The 16,564-nt window shown below is 37.1% G+C and overlaps 1 protein-coding gene across 1 annotated transcript in view; it reads left to right on the top strand.

The window, feature by feature from the left end:
- The window catches only part of HHIPL1 (HHIP like 1), a 104,443-nt gene that overhangs the window by 78,264 nt on the left and 9,615 nt on the right, over positions 1-16,564 (top strand). Inside the window, exons 7-8 of the mRNA XM_053697479.1 lie at positions 6,987-7,068; positions 16,140-16,222. Of these exons, the coding sequence (XP_053553454.1) occupies positions 6,987-7,068; positions 16,140-16,222 (165 nt within the window). The remainder of the gene's footprint in view (positions 1-6,986; positions 7,069-16,139; positions 16,223-16,564) is intronic.

The following is a 16,564-nucleotide window of genomic DNA, read 5'->3' as shown; positions in this document are numbered from 1 at the left end:
GCCATATTCAGCGAGGTCTGTCGGACCTGATCCGCACTGTTGGATCAGGTCCGACAGACCTTAATAACTAGAGGCCAAGGTAATTACAGAGGTAAAAAGTATATTATCTGTTTTGGTCATGAAAAACTGAGGAATGGGTAATAAAAGGATTATCTATCTTTTTAAACAACAAAAATTCTGGTGTTGACTGTCCCTTTAAATCGGTTACAACATCTAAACTATTTTTTAATCATTCAAATTTAAAAGATGTAATTTGTGTGACAACAGCTTGGTGAGATGGGGTTCGATTCTCTATAGCTCTCTGGGCTTGTGAGGTTCTCTAAGAAATCTTGCAATTACTATGAAGCCCCTGCTTGAATTTTCTAAAGTTTGTCACTTGAAAACAGTGAGCTTGATGCTCAAAAGCTCAGCAGCCTGGAGAGAAATCATTCAAGGGCTTTTTTGAGATTTATATTGCACTGTATGTGTCTCTACTTCACACCAGAGCCTTCCATAGCGAGATATCATTGAGAGATCTCACATTAATGATGAGACAGCTTAAAAAATCTCAACAGAATGAAGAGCTATAGATCATCAGGCCTAGGAGGTGTTCCCAGTTTTAAGTATGTGAAGACAATCGGCTAGATTATGAGTTTTGCGTTAGAGGCTGTGCGGTGCTAACGAGCATTTTTCCCTCACCGCTCACTTACCTACAGCGCTGGTATTACGAGTTTTCAAAAACTCGTCGTTAAAAGACAAGAAGTGAGCGTTGAGCAAAATTTTGCTCCAAATCTCACTCCAATACCAGCGCTGCTTAAGTCAGCGGTGAGCTTGTATAACGTGCTTGTGCACGATTTCCCCATAGAAATCAACGGGGAGAGCCGGCTGAAAAAAAAGTCTAACACCTACAAAAATATTATTAAAGACTAATCTGCCGGCCCTAACATCGCCGCCACCTACCTACATTTATTAACCCCTAATCTGCCGCCCCCAACGTCGCCGCCACTATATTAAAGTTATTAACCCTAAACCTAACACCCCCTAACTTAAATATAATTAAAAGAAATCAAAATAAATATTTCTATCATTAACTATATTATTCCTATTTAAAACTAAATACTTACCTATAAAATAAACCCTAAGCTAGCTACAATATAACTAATAGTTACATTGTAGCTATTTTAGGATTTATTTTTATTTTACAGGCAAGTTTGTATTTATTTTAACTAGGTAGAATAGTTATTAAATAGTTATTAACTATTTAATAACTACCTAGCTAAAATAAATACAAAATTACCTGTAAAATAAAACCTAACCTAAGTTACAATTACACCTAACACTGCACTATAATTAAATTAATTCCCTAAATTAAATACAATTGAATAAAATTAGCTAAAGTATCAAAAACAACAAACACTAAATTACAGAAAATAATAAACAAATTACAAGATTTTAAAACTAATTACACCTAATCTAATCCCCCTAACAAAATAAAAAAGCCCCCCCAAAATAAAAAAGCCCTACCCTACACTAAATTACAAATAGCCCTTAAAATGGCCTTTTGCGGGGCATTGCCCCAAAGTAATCAGCTCTTTTACCTGTAAAAAAAATTCCCCCAACATTAAAACCCACCACCCACACAACCAACCCTACTCTAAAACCCACCCAATACCCCCTTAAAAAACCTAATACTAACCCCTTGAAGATCACCTTACCGGGAGAAGTCTTCATCCAACCGGGACGAAGTCCTCAACGAAGCCGGGAGAAGTCTTCATCCAAGCTGGGCGAAGTGGTCCTCCAGACGGGCAGAAGTCTTCATCTTCTATCTTTATCCATCCGGCGCGGAGCGGTCCATCTTCAAGACATCCGACACGGAGCATCCTCTTCATCTGACAGCTAACACTGAATTAAGGTTCCTTTAAATGAAGGATTGAGCTGGCATTATATTGGCTGATTGGAACAGCCAATAGAATGCCATCTCAATCCTATTGGCTGATTGCATCAGCCAATAGGATTTTGTCTACCTTAATTCCGATTGGTTAATAGAATTCTATCAGCCAATCGGAATTGAAGGGACGCCATCTTGGATGACGTCATTTAAAGGAACCTTCATTCAGTGTTAGCCGTCGGATGAAGAGGATGCTCCGCGTCGGATGTCTTGAAGATGGACCCGCTACGCGCCGGATAGATGAAGATAGAAGATGCCGTCTGGATGAAGACTTCTGCCTGTCTGGAGGACCACTTTGCCCCGCTTGGATGAAGACTTCTCCCGGCTTCGTTGAGGACTTCGGCCCGGTTGGATAAAGACTTCTCCTGGTAAGGTGATCTTCAAGGGGTTAGTGTTAGTTTTTTTTTAAGGGGGAATTGGGTGGGTTTTAGAGTAGGGTTGGTTGTGTGGGTGGTGGGTTTTAATGTTGGGGGGAATTGTATTTTTTTTTTTACAGGTAAAAGAGCTGATTACTTTGGGGCAATGTGTAATTTAGTGTAGGGTAAGGCTTTTTTTTATTTTGGGGGCTTTTTTATTTTGTTAGGGGGATTAGAGGTGTAATTATTTTAAAATCTTGTAATTTGTTTATTATTTTCTGTAATTTAGTGTTTTTTTTTTGTTGGTACTTTAGCTAATTTTATTTAATTGTATTTAATTGTATTTAATTAAGGGAATTAATTTAATTATAGTGTAGTGTTAGGTGTAATTGTAACTTAGGTTAGGTTTTATTTTACAGGTACTTTTGTATTTATTTTAGCTAGGTAGTTATTAAATAGTTAATAACTATTTAGTAACTATTCTACCTAGTTAAAATAAATGCAAACTTGCCTGTAAAATAAAAATAAACCCTAAGCTAGCTACAATGTAACTATTAGTTATATTGTAGCTAGTTTAGGGGGTTTATTTTATAGGTAAGTATTTAGTTTTAAATAGGAATAATTTAGTTAATGATAGGAATATTTATTTTGATTTCTTTTAATTATATTTAAGTTAGGGGGTGTTAGGGTTAGATTTAGCGGTTAATAACTTTAGTATAGTGGCGGCGGCGACGTTGGGGGCAGCATATTAGGGGTTAATAAGTGTAGGTAGGTGTCGGCGATGTTAGGGACGGCAGATTAGGGGTTAATAATATTTAAATAATGTTTGCGAGGCGGGAGTGCGGCGGTTTAGGGGTTAATATATTTATTATAATGGCGGCGATGTCCGGTTCGGCAGATTAGGGGTAAAAAATGTTTGCGATGTGGGAGGGCCTTGGTTTAGGGGTTAATAGGTAGTTTATGGGTGTTAGTGTACTTTTTAGCACTTTAGTTAAGAGTTTTACTCTACGGCGTTGTAGTGTAAAACTCTTAACTACTGACTTTAAAATGCGGTACCAGGCTTGACAGGAGAGGGTTTACCGCTCACTTTTTGAAAAAATAGGATACGCAATTTACTTAAGTGGATTTGCGGTATTTCCAAGTCTGGCCAAAAAAGTGAGCGGTGAGCCTGTACCTTCAAGACTCGTAATACCAGCGGGCATTAAACAGCAGCGTTAGGACCTCTTAATGCTGCTTTTTAAGCCTAACGCACAACTCATAATCTAGCCGAATATATTTCACTTACATTTCAATAGGGCTCACAAATAAATAATATGAAGCTATTAAATTAAATATTAAAATAAAAATATACAGTAAAGTACAAACTGGGATTTCAAGGAAAGAGGGGCAATCATGTATCCACTATCCCTCAAGTATTAGAGGGTGAGAGGTGTTAATGCAGAGGGGCACTTTTATTCATCAAAGTTTACAAAGCAGCCGTTTTGATTAAAAACTTACCTTTTTTCTTTGCACAGCCAGAGCAGCTTCCCCCTCCTAGAAATCCTCTCTTCACACGTCAGCAATGACTAATCCGGCTTCCTCCAATCACAGAATGGCCTCAGGCAATGACTACCCTGGGGGGAAAGCTGTGATTGCAGGAAGCCGGATTAGACATTGCTGATGTGTGAAGAGAGGATTTCCAGGAGGGGGCAGCTGCTCTGGCTGTGAAAAGAAAAAAAGGTTTTTAATCAAAACGGCTGCTCTGTTAACTTTGATGAATAAAAGTGCCCCTGTTTTTAATAGTATTTTTTAAAAAATGGGCTTTCATTCACCACAGTTTACCTTCACTTTAAGTGCTTCACTTGCTGTTAAATTATCACCCTTGGGAAATGTCTCTTAGGGGCCAATTATCTAAACCCCACTAGATTAGACATGGTTTTTCACACCGAACCTTGCTGCCCTGGTGGAATTATCTTTAAAATAGGAGCAATCCCTACGAGTGATGAGATGTCCCCTTTTGAGATTATTGGAGCTCGCTGAAAAGGTAAACTTCACTGTGTAAGGCACTTTAAAAATAAAATCATGCAGCCAATATATATCACATTACGCTGCTTTCTGCTTAAAGCATCTTACCATCACCTATATATTCGTTGAAATCACACTTTTAAACTATCATATTTGTAGACAAATTAAATGTTTGTTAAATTATTCTTGAAATCTTTTAAAGAATCAATTTAAAAAATTATGATACCCCTGGTTCATAGTTTTTTTGTGTGTGAATGTATTTAATCTAAAGCAAAAAAAAATAATAATAATTAAAAATCCCAGCTGGAAATAATGTAGAATGCTTTATTTTTTAACTGGAACTGACAGTTTCAAAGAAATAATATTAATATTAAAAGCATAACGGGGGGGGGGGGGGGGAATCCAAGTTCTTTCTAATTTTTCTTCAAAAATTTGGAAATGTAAAAAGTTATTGTTTTGTCCTGATTACAAAGAAATTTAATAGGCTTGCTACTATATAGTATTTATTGTTCTCACTAATGTTAAAGGTAAAAAAATAATACTTTCATAATTAGGATAGAGCATTCAATTAAAAAAGTGTCTTTAGCAATCATACGCCTGAGCCTACCTGCGTTTTGTCTTCAACAAAGGAAACCAAGAAAATGAAGCAAATTTGATAAGTCTGAATTATAGTGGATATAACAAGTCTACACACCCTTATGAAATTGCAAATTTTTTTAAATGTAAAGACAAAAATAATAATAATAATAATAATGTCACTTTAAGACTTTTTCCATCTGTAATGTATCTATGGGATTGTGGTCTGGGCTTTATTTATAGTCTTTACAAGACTTTAATTTTCCTTTTCTGAAGCCATGCCTTAGTCGACTTGGATGTGTGCTTTGAGTCATTGTCATGTTGGAATGTGAAATTCCACTTCGTCTTCAGGTTTCTGACAGAGAGGCCAGCAGGGTTTGTGCTAAAACATATTGATATTTGGAGCTATTCATTATCCCATCTATTTTGACATGAGCCCTTGACCCAGCTGAAGAGAAGCAGCCCCAAAGCATAATTCTAACACCACTGTGCTTCAGAATCAATAGGGTGTTCCTTGGATTATGAGCTTTATTGGCTTTGTACCAAACATATCTTTTACAATTTAGGCCAAAAAGTTCAACCTTTGTCTCGTCAGACCATAGCACCTTTCCCCACACGGTTTGGGGTGACTGAATGAATCTTTTGGCATAATTTAGATGGCTTCGTTGTTCCTTTTTCTAAGAAAGTTTTTGCCACCCAACCCAATAGCCCAGACGTGCAGAATACAAGATATGAGGGTCACATGCAAGGAGTGACCGCTACCTGCTAGAACATTCTGTAGCTCCTACAGTTTTGCCTCTTGGTAAACTCCTTAATAAGTTTCTCTATTGTCCTCTCATCAACTTTGGAGGGTTGTCCTGATCTTTGCAATGTATCTGTGGTGCCACTTTTGCTCCACTTATTGATGATGGTTTTGACAATGCTCCATGGTACATCCAATGCTTTTGATATTCCATGTCTCTCTTTATAGGATGCAGCCCCAAACATTCAAGCAAATCCTACAGCAACAGCTGACTTCATCTGGGTTTAATCATAATCACTTTCATTGATGACAGCTCTATGCTGTTTATCTACAGGCATGATTTAGAATGTGATTGTTTAACTGTAAACACAGCTAGAGCCCTCATTATCAAATGCTGTACAGACTTATTCAGTCAGGTGCTGTAGTGTTTTTTTGTTTGTTTGTTTGTTTGTTTGTTTGTTTTTCAAATGTTCCTAACAATTTGCTGAGTTTTTAAGTATGGATTTTTATTTTTTAGAAGATCATATTACAGATGGAAAAAGTCTGACATTTGCATTGTTATTTCTGTCTTTACATTTCAAAAACCTGCAATTTCATAAGCGGTACACTTTTTTCTACTCATTGTATGGAAGTTTAAGTTTGAATTTACTGACCATTTAAAACAGGAACAAGAACAAGATAATGAGGCCTATTTATCAAAGGTCTGTCGGACCTGATCCGACAGTGCGGATCAGGTTCGACAGACATCGCTGAATGCGGAGAGCAATACGCTGTCCGTATTCAGCATTGCACAAGAGCTGCTGGTGCAACGCCGCCCCCTGCAGACTCGCGGCCAATCGGCCGCCAGCAGGGGGTGTCAATCAACCCGATCGGGTTGAATTGTGGCGATCTCTGTCCGCCTTATCAGAGCAGGCAGACCGGTTATGGAGCAGCGGTCTAACCAACACCACTCAGACTTTAGACCGCTGCTCCATAACTTGCGTTTCTGGCGAGTCTTCAGAAACACGGGCCCTCAAGCTCCAGTCGGAGCTTGATAAATGGGCCTCAATGAGTGTGTGAGAAGTCTGTAGGGCATTCAGGGAGATTATGGTCAAATATGCAAGGAAAACATGAGGCATTAAAGTATCTCAAATTGCCCTTGAAGTGAGAGAAGAAAGATTTGGATGCACTGAATTAGCAACAATGTTTTACAAAAACACACAGTGTAAGTCTGAGTGGTGTTGGTTAGCAAGAACCTCATTGGAACAGAATTGGGCACAATTTTTATTTCCTGAATAATTAACAAGCTGTGTTAACTAGAAATCGAAATTATGATGAGAGGAAAAACGTATTTAACCCATATGATCGTAACTTCCTAATTAATGATATTACATTTTTGCAGGTGAACTTTATTTCATGTCCACTGGGGTGCCAAGTGCAACCTCACCAACGGGTGTTGTATACAAGATTGTGGACACTTCAAGGTTAGTGACCAATGTAGAAAACTTTACAATCATTTTATTATACCGGTACAAATTGCCAAATCTAAAATTCTGTTATGCGATGGATTTAGCGAACCAGCACTATCCAACATGCAGATGTTAGACAGTCACTCGAGTGATAAACATATCTTTGTACTTGTAATATGAGTGCAAAAAAAGAAGCGCCATTGCTCCCCAGCGAAGTTAATGCACAATAGTGCTAATATTTTTGGACCCTACTTATAATATAGATCTTTACTGTTGAAATGACTGGATAAACTATTTAATATTGAGAATATGTACTTTTAATATCACCAAGTTATAACATTTGAGCAAGTTGTTAGGGAAAATCCTCTAGATTCCATAAATTTCAAGATATTGCCAACTTTCCATAGCCTTTTCTATGCAGTAAAATAACATTCTTGAACAATTAAGCTTATTTTCTTCTTCTTTTTTTTTTTGAGTTTCAAAGGCTTTAATGTGAAGCTGTAAACAGTACAATATTGGAAAACATAAAGACTGCAAAAATTATTTTATAAGGCAATATTATGCAATACAGATCCAGTTTCAAATATACCTGATAGGTCAGGGGTTCTCAGCGATGTAAATTCTCCATCATACAACTATGGTGCAGTCCCTTCTGTAGCTTCTATTTAGTCTCTTTATATGAAATGTTGAGAAGGCCTGGGTAATATATGGAGACCAAAAAAGGTGCAATTTGGGTTTCAAAAACCCTCTCCCTGGAGGACCTCATCTGACTATTGAAAGTTCAACTCAGGATACTCAGCAGTATTAGTGCATGTATTATACTAGTAAGTCATTAAGGATGGGAGAGACCATGTGAGCGAGAAAAGAAGTGGAGTCAGAAAAAAGGAGAGAGGAGAGGCTAGAAGAGATTTAAGAAAAGGAAGAGTGGGGAGAAAGAGAAAAAGGAAGAAAGAAGGAAGGTCCCGACTGGGAGGTGAGAGTAGGGTCCTATAGTTGTGGTGGGGTTGTATGTGTGAGAGATTCCCAGTAAAACTGGACCTCCTGGAAGAAAGTTAAGTTTCCGTTCCTAAAATATGAGAATTCCTCTAAGGGGAGGAGCTCAGATGTATTAAGTCTCCATTCTTGTATTGTGGGAATTAGGGGGGATTTCCATTTTTTTGCGATCAGCAATCTTGCACTATTGAGACCTATTTGTAGTAGTTTCCATATAATTTTACATAGTTTTCCGGGTTTATAATTGAAAAGGGCAGTTATTGGAGTTAAAAGGACAGTCTAGTCAAAATTAAACTTTCATTATTCAGATATGACTTGTAATTTTAATCAACTTTCCAATTTACTTTTATCATTAAATTTGCTTTGTTCTCTTGGCATTCATAGTTGAAACTAAACATAGGTAGGCTCATATGCTAATTTCTAAGCCCTTGAGGGCTGCCTCTTATCACATGCTTTTAAAATTGCTTTTTACAAGAAGAGACTGAAAGTACACGTGAGCCATATAGATAACACTTTGTTAACGCCGGGGAGTTATTTAAGATTTAGCACAACACAGTACTAAATGCAAGTCAATAGATAATAAACAGTCACAGTCATGTGATCAGGGGGCTGGAAGAAGGTTCCTAGATACAAGGTAATCACAGAGGTAAAAAGTACATTAATATAACTGTGTTGGTTATGCAAAACTGGGGAATGAGTAATAAAGGGATTATCTATCTTTTAAAACAATAACAATTCTATTGTAGACTGTCCTTTTAATGTAAAGGTGATTCCCAGTAATCCCTTAAAGGGATAGTAAACACCAAAATGTTATTGTTTAAAAAGATAGATAATCCCTTTATTTACCATTCCACAGTTTTCCATAACCAACACTGTTATAGAAATATACTTTTTACCTCTGTAATTACCTTGTATCTAAGCTTCTGCTGACTGCCTCCTTCTCTCAGATCTTTTGACAGATTTGCATTTCAGGCAATTAGTACTGACTCTTAAATAACTTCACGTGCTTGAGTACAGTGTTACCTATATGACACACATGAACGAACACCCTCTAGCTGTGAAAAGCTTTCAAATGCATTCAGATTAGAGGCGGCCTTCAAGGGCTTAGAAATTAGCATATGAGCCTACCTAGGTTTAGCTTTCAACTAAGAATAACAAGAGAACAATGCAAATTTGATGAGAAAAGTAAATTAGAAAGTTGTTTAAGATTGCATATCCTATCTAAATCTTGAAACTTTAATTTCTACTTTACTATCCCTTTAAAAAAATTCTTATCACTGTTCCAGAAGGGAGACCAAAATTTATACTGCCACCAAATGTGCAACATGGTACCAAGCATGCCACATCCTCTCCAACAAGAGGCGTTGGGATATATGCGTTTGATCCTTTCAGGGGTACCAGTGGAACAATATTTTGTGATTCAGTTCAAGTAGTCTAGGGGGATGAGGATGATTTATGTGAGTGACAGAATATATTGTTCCACTGCTTCCTAGTTAAAGAGATCCCTAGTTCCATTTGCCAATGGGAAGCAAATGGGGGATCTTATTTTCTTTTTAATCTAATATTTATTGACAAATATGAGAACGTTATACAAAACAAGTTATAATAAAATACATAATTCACAAAAAAAACCTGTCAGATTAATTTTTATACAATCTTTAATAAAACAAAACATAATTAAGTTCCAAACATGAAATTACCAATCATTATAAACATCGGTCAAATTTCAGTGGACCGTCATTTTACCAGTATTAGAAATGAATTGTATCCAATATAGATATCAACACTCTACATCAAGATTCTCACGTTTCACTAGCATTAGAAAAGTTGATGACGCCAAAGTTATTACTAGATTCCAAGTATTCCTCCCATAATATTTGCATCTCAATAAAAATGTCTAGATTCCCCTGTTTCTGAAAAAAATATTCTAATGCTATAAATTCTGTATTTCCACATTTGGATAGTTGAGATATCTTTCGGCTAGATTACGAGTCTTGCGTTAGCCTTAAAAAGCAGTGTTGAGAGGTCCCAACGCTGCTTTTTAACGCCCGCTGGTATTACGAGTCTGGCAGGTACAGGTGTACCGCTCACTTTTTTTCCTCGACTCGAGCATACCGCAAATCCCCTTAGGTCAATTGCGTATCCTATCTTTTTAATGGGATTTTCCTAACGCCGGTATTGCGAGTCTTGGAAAAAGTGAGCGGTACACCCTCTCCTGTCAAGAATCCTACCGCATTTAAAAGTCAGTAGTTAAGAGTTTTATGGGCTAACGCCGTAACATAAAACTCTTAACTAAAGTGCTAAAAAGTACACTAACACCCATAAACTACCTATTAACCCCTAAACCAAGCCCCCCCCCCCCGCACATCGCAAACACTTAAATACATTTTTAACCCCTAATCTGCCGACCGGACATCGTCGCCACTGTAATAAATATATTAACCCCTAAACCGCCGCACTCCCGCCTCGCAAACACTAGTTACATTTTATTAACTCCTAATCTGCCGTCCCTAACATTACCGACACCTACCTACATTAATTAACCCCTAATCTGCCGCCACCACTATATTAAATGTATTAACCCCTAAATCTAAGTCTAACCCTAAACCTAACCCCCCCCTAACTTAAATATAATTTAAATAATTCGAAATAAAATAACTACAATTAACTAAATTATTCCTATTTAAAACTAAATACTTACCTATAAAATAAACCCTAACGGCTAGATTTAGAGTTTTGTCGGTAACGACCCGCGTAGCTAACGCTGGCTTTTTTCTGGCCGCACCTTTAAAATAACTCTGGTATTGAGAGTCCACAGAATGGCTGCGTTAGGCTCCAAAAAAGGAGCGTAAAGCATATTTAACGCAACTTCAACCCTCGATACCAGAGTTGCTTACGGACGCGGCCAGCCTCAAAAACGTGCTCGTGCACGATTCCCCCATAGAAAAAAATGGGGCTGTTTGAGCTGAAAAAAAACTTAACACCTGCAAAAATGCCGCGTTCAGCTCCTAACGCATCCCCATTGTTTGCTATGGGGAAACACTTCCTACGTCTGCACCTAACACCCTAACATGTACCCCGAGTCTAAACACCCCTAACCTTACACTTATTAACCCCTATTCTGCCGCCCCCGCTATCGCTGACCCCTGCATATTATTTTAACCCCTAATCTGCCGCTCCGTAAACCGCCGCTACTTACATTATCCCTATGTACCCCTAATCTGCTGCCCCTAACACCGCCGACCCCTATATTTATTAACCCCTAATCTGCCCCCCACAACATCGCCTCCACCTGCCTACACTTATTAACCCCTAATCTGCCGAGCGGACTGCACCGCTATTATAATAAAGTTATTAACCCCTAATCCGCCTCACTAACCCTATAATAAATAGTATTAACCCCTAATCTGCCCTCCCTAACATCGCCGACACCTAACTTCAATTATTAACCCCTAATTTGCCGACCGAATCTCGCCGCTATTCTAATAAATGGATTAACCCCTAAAGCTAAGTCTAACCCTAACACTAACACCCCCCTAAGTTAAATATAATTTAAATCTAACGAAATAAATTAACTCTTATTAAATAAATTATTCCTATTTAAAGCTAAATACTTACCTGTAAAATAAATCCTAATATAGCTACAATATAAATTATAATTATATTATAGCTATTTTAGGATTTATATTTATTTTACAGGTAACTTTGTATTTATTTTAACCAGGTACAATAGCTATTAAATAGTTAAGAACTATTTAATAGCTAAAATAGTTAAAATAATTACAAAATTACCTGTAAAATAAATCCTAACCTAAGTTACAATTAAACCTAACACTACACTATCAATAAATTAATTAAATACAATACCTACAATTACCTACAATTAAACCTAACACTACACTATCAATACATTAATTAAATACAATATCTACAAATAAATACAATGAAATAAACTAACTAAAGTACAAAAAATAAAAAAATATTTACAAACATAAGAAAAATATTACACCGTCGGATGATGGATGTCTAGCCCCCGCTTGGGCTTAGATGAAGATATCGGAGCTGGAACGGACGGTCATACCTGGCATGGTGAAGACAAGGTAGGAAGATCTTCAGGGGCTTAGTGGCCCTGTTCAGGGCTGGTAAGGTAAAAGAGCTTTGAACTTTAGTAATTTAGAATAGGGTAGGGCATTTTTTTATTTTGGGGGGCTTTGATATTTTATTAGGGGGCTTAGAGTAGGTGTAATTAGTTTTAAATTGTTGTAATATTTTTCTTATGTTTGTAAATATTTTTTTATTTTTTGTAACTTAGTTCTTTTTTATTTTTTGTACTTTAGTTAGTTTATTTCATTGTAGTTATTTGTAGGTATTGTATTTAATTAATTTATTGATAGTGTAGTGTTAGGTTTAATAGTAGGTAATTGTAGGTATTGTATTTAATTAATTTATTGATAGTGTAGTGTTAGGTTTAATTGTAGGTAATTGTAGGTATTGTATTTAATTAATTTATTGATAGTGTAGTGTTAGGTTTAATTGTAACTTTTATTTATTTTTTATTGTAGCTATATTAGGGTTTATTTTACAGGTAAGTATTTAGTTTTAAATAGGAATAATTTATTTAATAAGAGTTAATTTATTTCGTTAGATTTAAATTATATTTAATTTAGGGGGGTGTTAGTGTTAGGGTTAGACTTAGCTTTAGGGGTTAATACATTTATTAGAATAGCGGCGAGATTCGGTCGGCAGATTAGGGGTTAATAATTGAAGTTAGGTGTCGGCGATGTTAGGGAGGGCAGGTTAGGGGTTAATAAATATAATATAGGGGTCGGCGGTGTTAGGGGCAGCAGATTAGGGGTACATAGCTATAATGTAGGTGGCGGCTCTTTGCGGTCGGCAGATTAGGGGTTAATTATTGTAGGTAGGTGGCGGCGACCTTGTGGGGGGCAGGTTAGGGGTTAATAAATATAATATAGGGGTCGGCGATGTTAGGGCAGCAGATTAGGGGTACATAGCTATAATGTAGCTGGCGGCAGCGTGCCGACGGCAGATTAGGGGTTAATAAGTGTAGGTAGCTGGCGGCGACGTTGTGGGGGGCAGATTAGGGGTTAATAAATATAATATAAATTAGTTAATAATTGAAGTTAGGTGTCGGCGATGTTAGGGAGGGCAGATTAGGGGTTAATACTATTTATTATAGGGTTAGTGAGGCGGATTAGGGGTTAATAACTTTATTATAATAGCGGTGCAGTCCGCTCGGCAGATTAGGGGTTAATAAGTGTAGGCAGGTGGAGGCGACGTTGTGGGGGGCAGATTAGGGGTTAATAAATATAATATAGGGGTCGGCGGTGTTAGGGGCAGCAGATTAGGGGTACATAAGGATAACGTAGGTGGCGGTCGGCAGATTAGGGGTTAAAATCTGCGGTATGGAAAAGTCGCGGCTGAAAAGTGAGCGTTAGAACTTTTTTGACTGACTCCAAATACTGGCGGTAGCCTAAAACCAGCGTTAGGAGCCTCTAACGCTGGTTTTCACGGCTACCGCCAAACTCCAAATCTAGCCGTTAGATAGCTACAATATAACTAATAATTACATTATAGCTATTTTAGGATTTATTTTTATTTTACAGGCAAGTTTGTATTTATTTTAACTAGGTACAATAGTTATTAAATAGTTATTAACTATTTAATAACTACCTAGCTAAAATAAGTACAAATTTACCTGTAAAATAAACCCTAACCTAAGTTATAATTACACCTAACACTACACTATAAATAAATTAATTACCTAAATTAAATTAAACTAATTACAATTAAATAAAATAAAGTACAAAAACCCAAACACTAAATTACAAAAAATAATAAAATAATTACAAGAATTTTAAACTAATTACACCTACTCTAATCCCCCTAATAAAATAAAAAAGCCCCCCAAAATATTGGAACAGCTAATAGAATGCGAGCTCAATCCTATTGGCTTATTGAATCAGCCAATAGGATTGAACTTCAATCCTATTGGCTGATTGCATCAGCCAATAGGATTTTTCCTACCTTAATTACGATTGGCTGATAGAATCCTATCAGCCAATCGGAATTCAAGGGACGCCATCTTGGATGACGTCATTTAAAGGAACCTTTATTCTTCAGTTGGATGTCGTTGGAAGAGGATGCTCCGCTGGCTGGCTTGAAGTCGGCTGGCTTGAAGATGGACCCGCTCCACTCCAGATGGATGAAGATAGAAGATGCCGCCTGGATGAAGACTTCTGCCCGTCTGGAGGTCCTCTTCTGCCCGGATCGGATGAAGACTTCTGGCCGTCTGGAGGTCCACTTCTGCCCGGTTGGGTGAAGACGTCTCAAGGTAGGGTGATCTTCAAGATGTTAGTGTTAGGTTTTATTAAGGGGGGATTGGGTGGGTTTTAGAGTAGGGTTGGGTGTGTGGGTGGGGGGTTGTAATGTTGGGGGGGTATTGTAATTTTTTTTACAGGTAAAAGAGCTGATTACTTTGGGGCAATGCCCCGCAAAAGGCCCTTTTAAGGGCTATTTGTAATTTAGTATAGGGTAGGGGGGGCTTTTTTATTTTATTAGGGGGATTAGAGTAGGTGTAATTAGTTTAAAATTCTAGTAATTATTTTATTATTTTCTGTAAGTTAGTGTTTGTTTGTTTTTCGTAATTTAGATAATTGTATTTAATTGTATTTAATTGTAGTTAGTTTAGGGAATTAATTTAATTATAGTGTAGTGTTAGGTGTAATTGTAACTTAGGTTAGGTTTTATTTTACAGGTAAATTTGTCTTTATTTCAACTAGGTAGTTATTAAATAGTTAATAACTATTTAATAACTATTGTACCTAGTTAAAATAAATACAAACTTGCCTGTAAAATAAAAATAAAACCTAAGATAGCTACAATGTAACTATTAGTTATTAGTTTTTTATAGGTAAATATTTAGTTTTAAATAGGAATAATTTTATTAATTGTAGTAATTTTATTTAGATTATTTTAAATTATATTTAAGTTAGGGGGTGTTAGGGTTTGACTTAGGTTTAGGGGTTAATATATTTATTATAGTGGCGGCGGCAGATTAGGGGTTAATAAGTGTAGTTAGCTGGTGGCGACATTGGAGGCGGCAGATTAGGGGTTAATAAATATAATGTAGGTGTCGGCGATGTTGGGGGCTGCAGATTAGGGGTTCATAGGTATAATGTAGGTGGCGGCGGTGTCCGGAGCGGCAAATTAGGGGTTAATAATATAATGTAGGTGTCGGCGATGTCAGGGGCGGCAGATTATGGGCTAATAAGTGTAATATTAGGGCTGTTTAGACTCGGGGTTCATGTTAGGGTGTAGACATAAAATTATTTCCCCATAGGAATCAATGGGGCTGCGTTAGGAGCTGAACGCTGCTTTTTTGCAGGTGTTAGTTTTTTTTTCAGCCGATTCTGCCCCATTGATTCCTATGGGGAAATCGTGCACGAGCACGTTTTGCCAGCTTACCGCTACCGTAAGCAGCGCTGGTATTGAGGTGAGATGTGGAGCTAAATTCTGCTCTACGCTCACTTTTTTATCGCCGGGTTTCTAAAAACCTGTAATACCAGCGTTGTCTTAAGTGAGCTGTAAGGAAAAACTGTGCGTTAGCACCGCACACCATTACCGACAAAAACTCGTAATCTAGGCGTTTGGTTTTCCCGTTTTTGGCAATTAAAATCCTAGCACTGTTAACTAAAGTCTGAAATAGCTTCCGTTTAAATTTGATTGGGATTTTAGTTTTGTTTATTCAAGAGGTTTGGGCACCACCACCACAGATGATCTATAGAAATGTCTATATATCCACACCTCCAGCATTATTGCTCTTCCTGGGGTATAATCTTTTAAGCTTCTTAGAAGAAAGATACCATCATTTAAGCTTATTTTTATCTAAATTGAATTCCCTTGACAGACACTCAATTGCTGCTCAGATTCAGTGTGCATAAAAATAATAAATCAATAGGAATATATTAAAGATACTGACACTAAAGAACTTAGCATAAGACTATATATTTCCTAATAGCATAATTTAGATTTTTGCACACTACCCATCTGAGAGATCTGCTCTGTCTCCACAGGAGGGCACCACCTGGCAGATGTCGCTTCCATCCTGCACCAGTAAAAGTGAAAAGTAACATTATCGAGTTTGTGCCAAAAGAGAGTAAGTGTGATGTTTTATAATTTATTAAAGGGACATGGAAGTTATAATTTTAAAGGGGCAAAAAAGGGTGAAAAAAATAAACTGCTCTAATGTGTTAGACTGTTTTATCATTGCAAAGTTGTTTACATATAACTATGCGTTTAACCCTTGCAACCCCAGAGCAGCAATGCAGTACTGCTCTATTTTTTTTGTACGGGAGAAGCAGGATCGTCCTTACCAACCAATCAGAACTTATACATCAGTATCAGTCGTGCACAAACCCTAAACCTACTATTTCATACTAAAATATTTTAATATTTAAACTTGCTGTTCTTTCATACGCATCATAGACATTTTAGTACA

This window comes from Bombina bombina, chromosome 1 (genome assembly GCF_027579735.1).
Source record: "Bombina bombina isolate aBomBom1 chromosome 1, aBomBom1.pri, whole genome shotgun sequence".
Classification (NCBI taxonomy): Eukaryota; Metazoa; Chordata; class Amphibia; order Anura; family Bombinatoridae; genus Bombina; species Bombina bombina.
The sequence above is the reverse complement of the archived record's forward strand: the minus strand, read 5'-3'. Positions and strand labels throughout refer to the sequence as shown.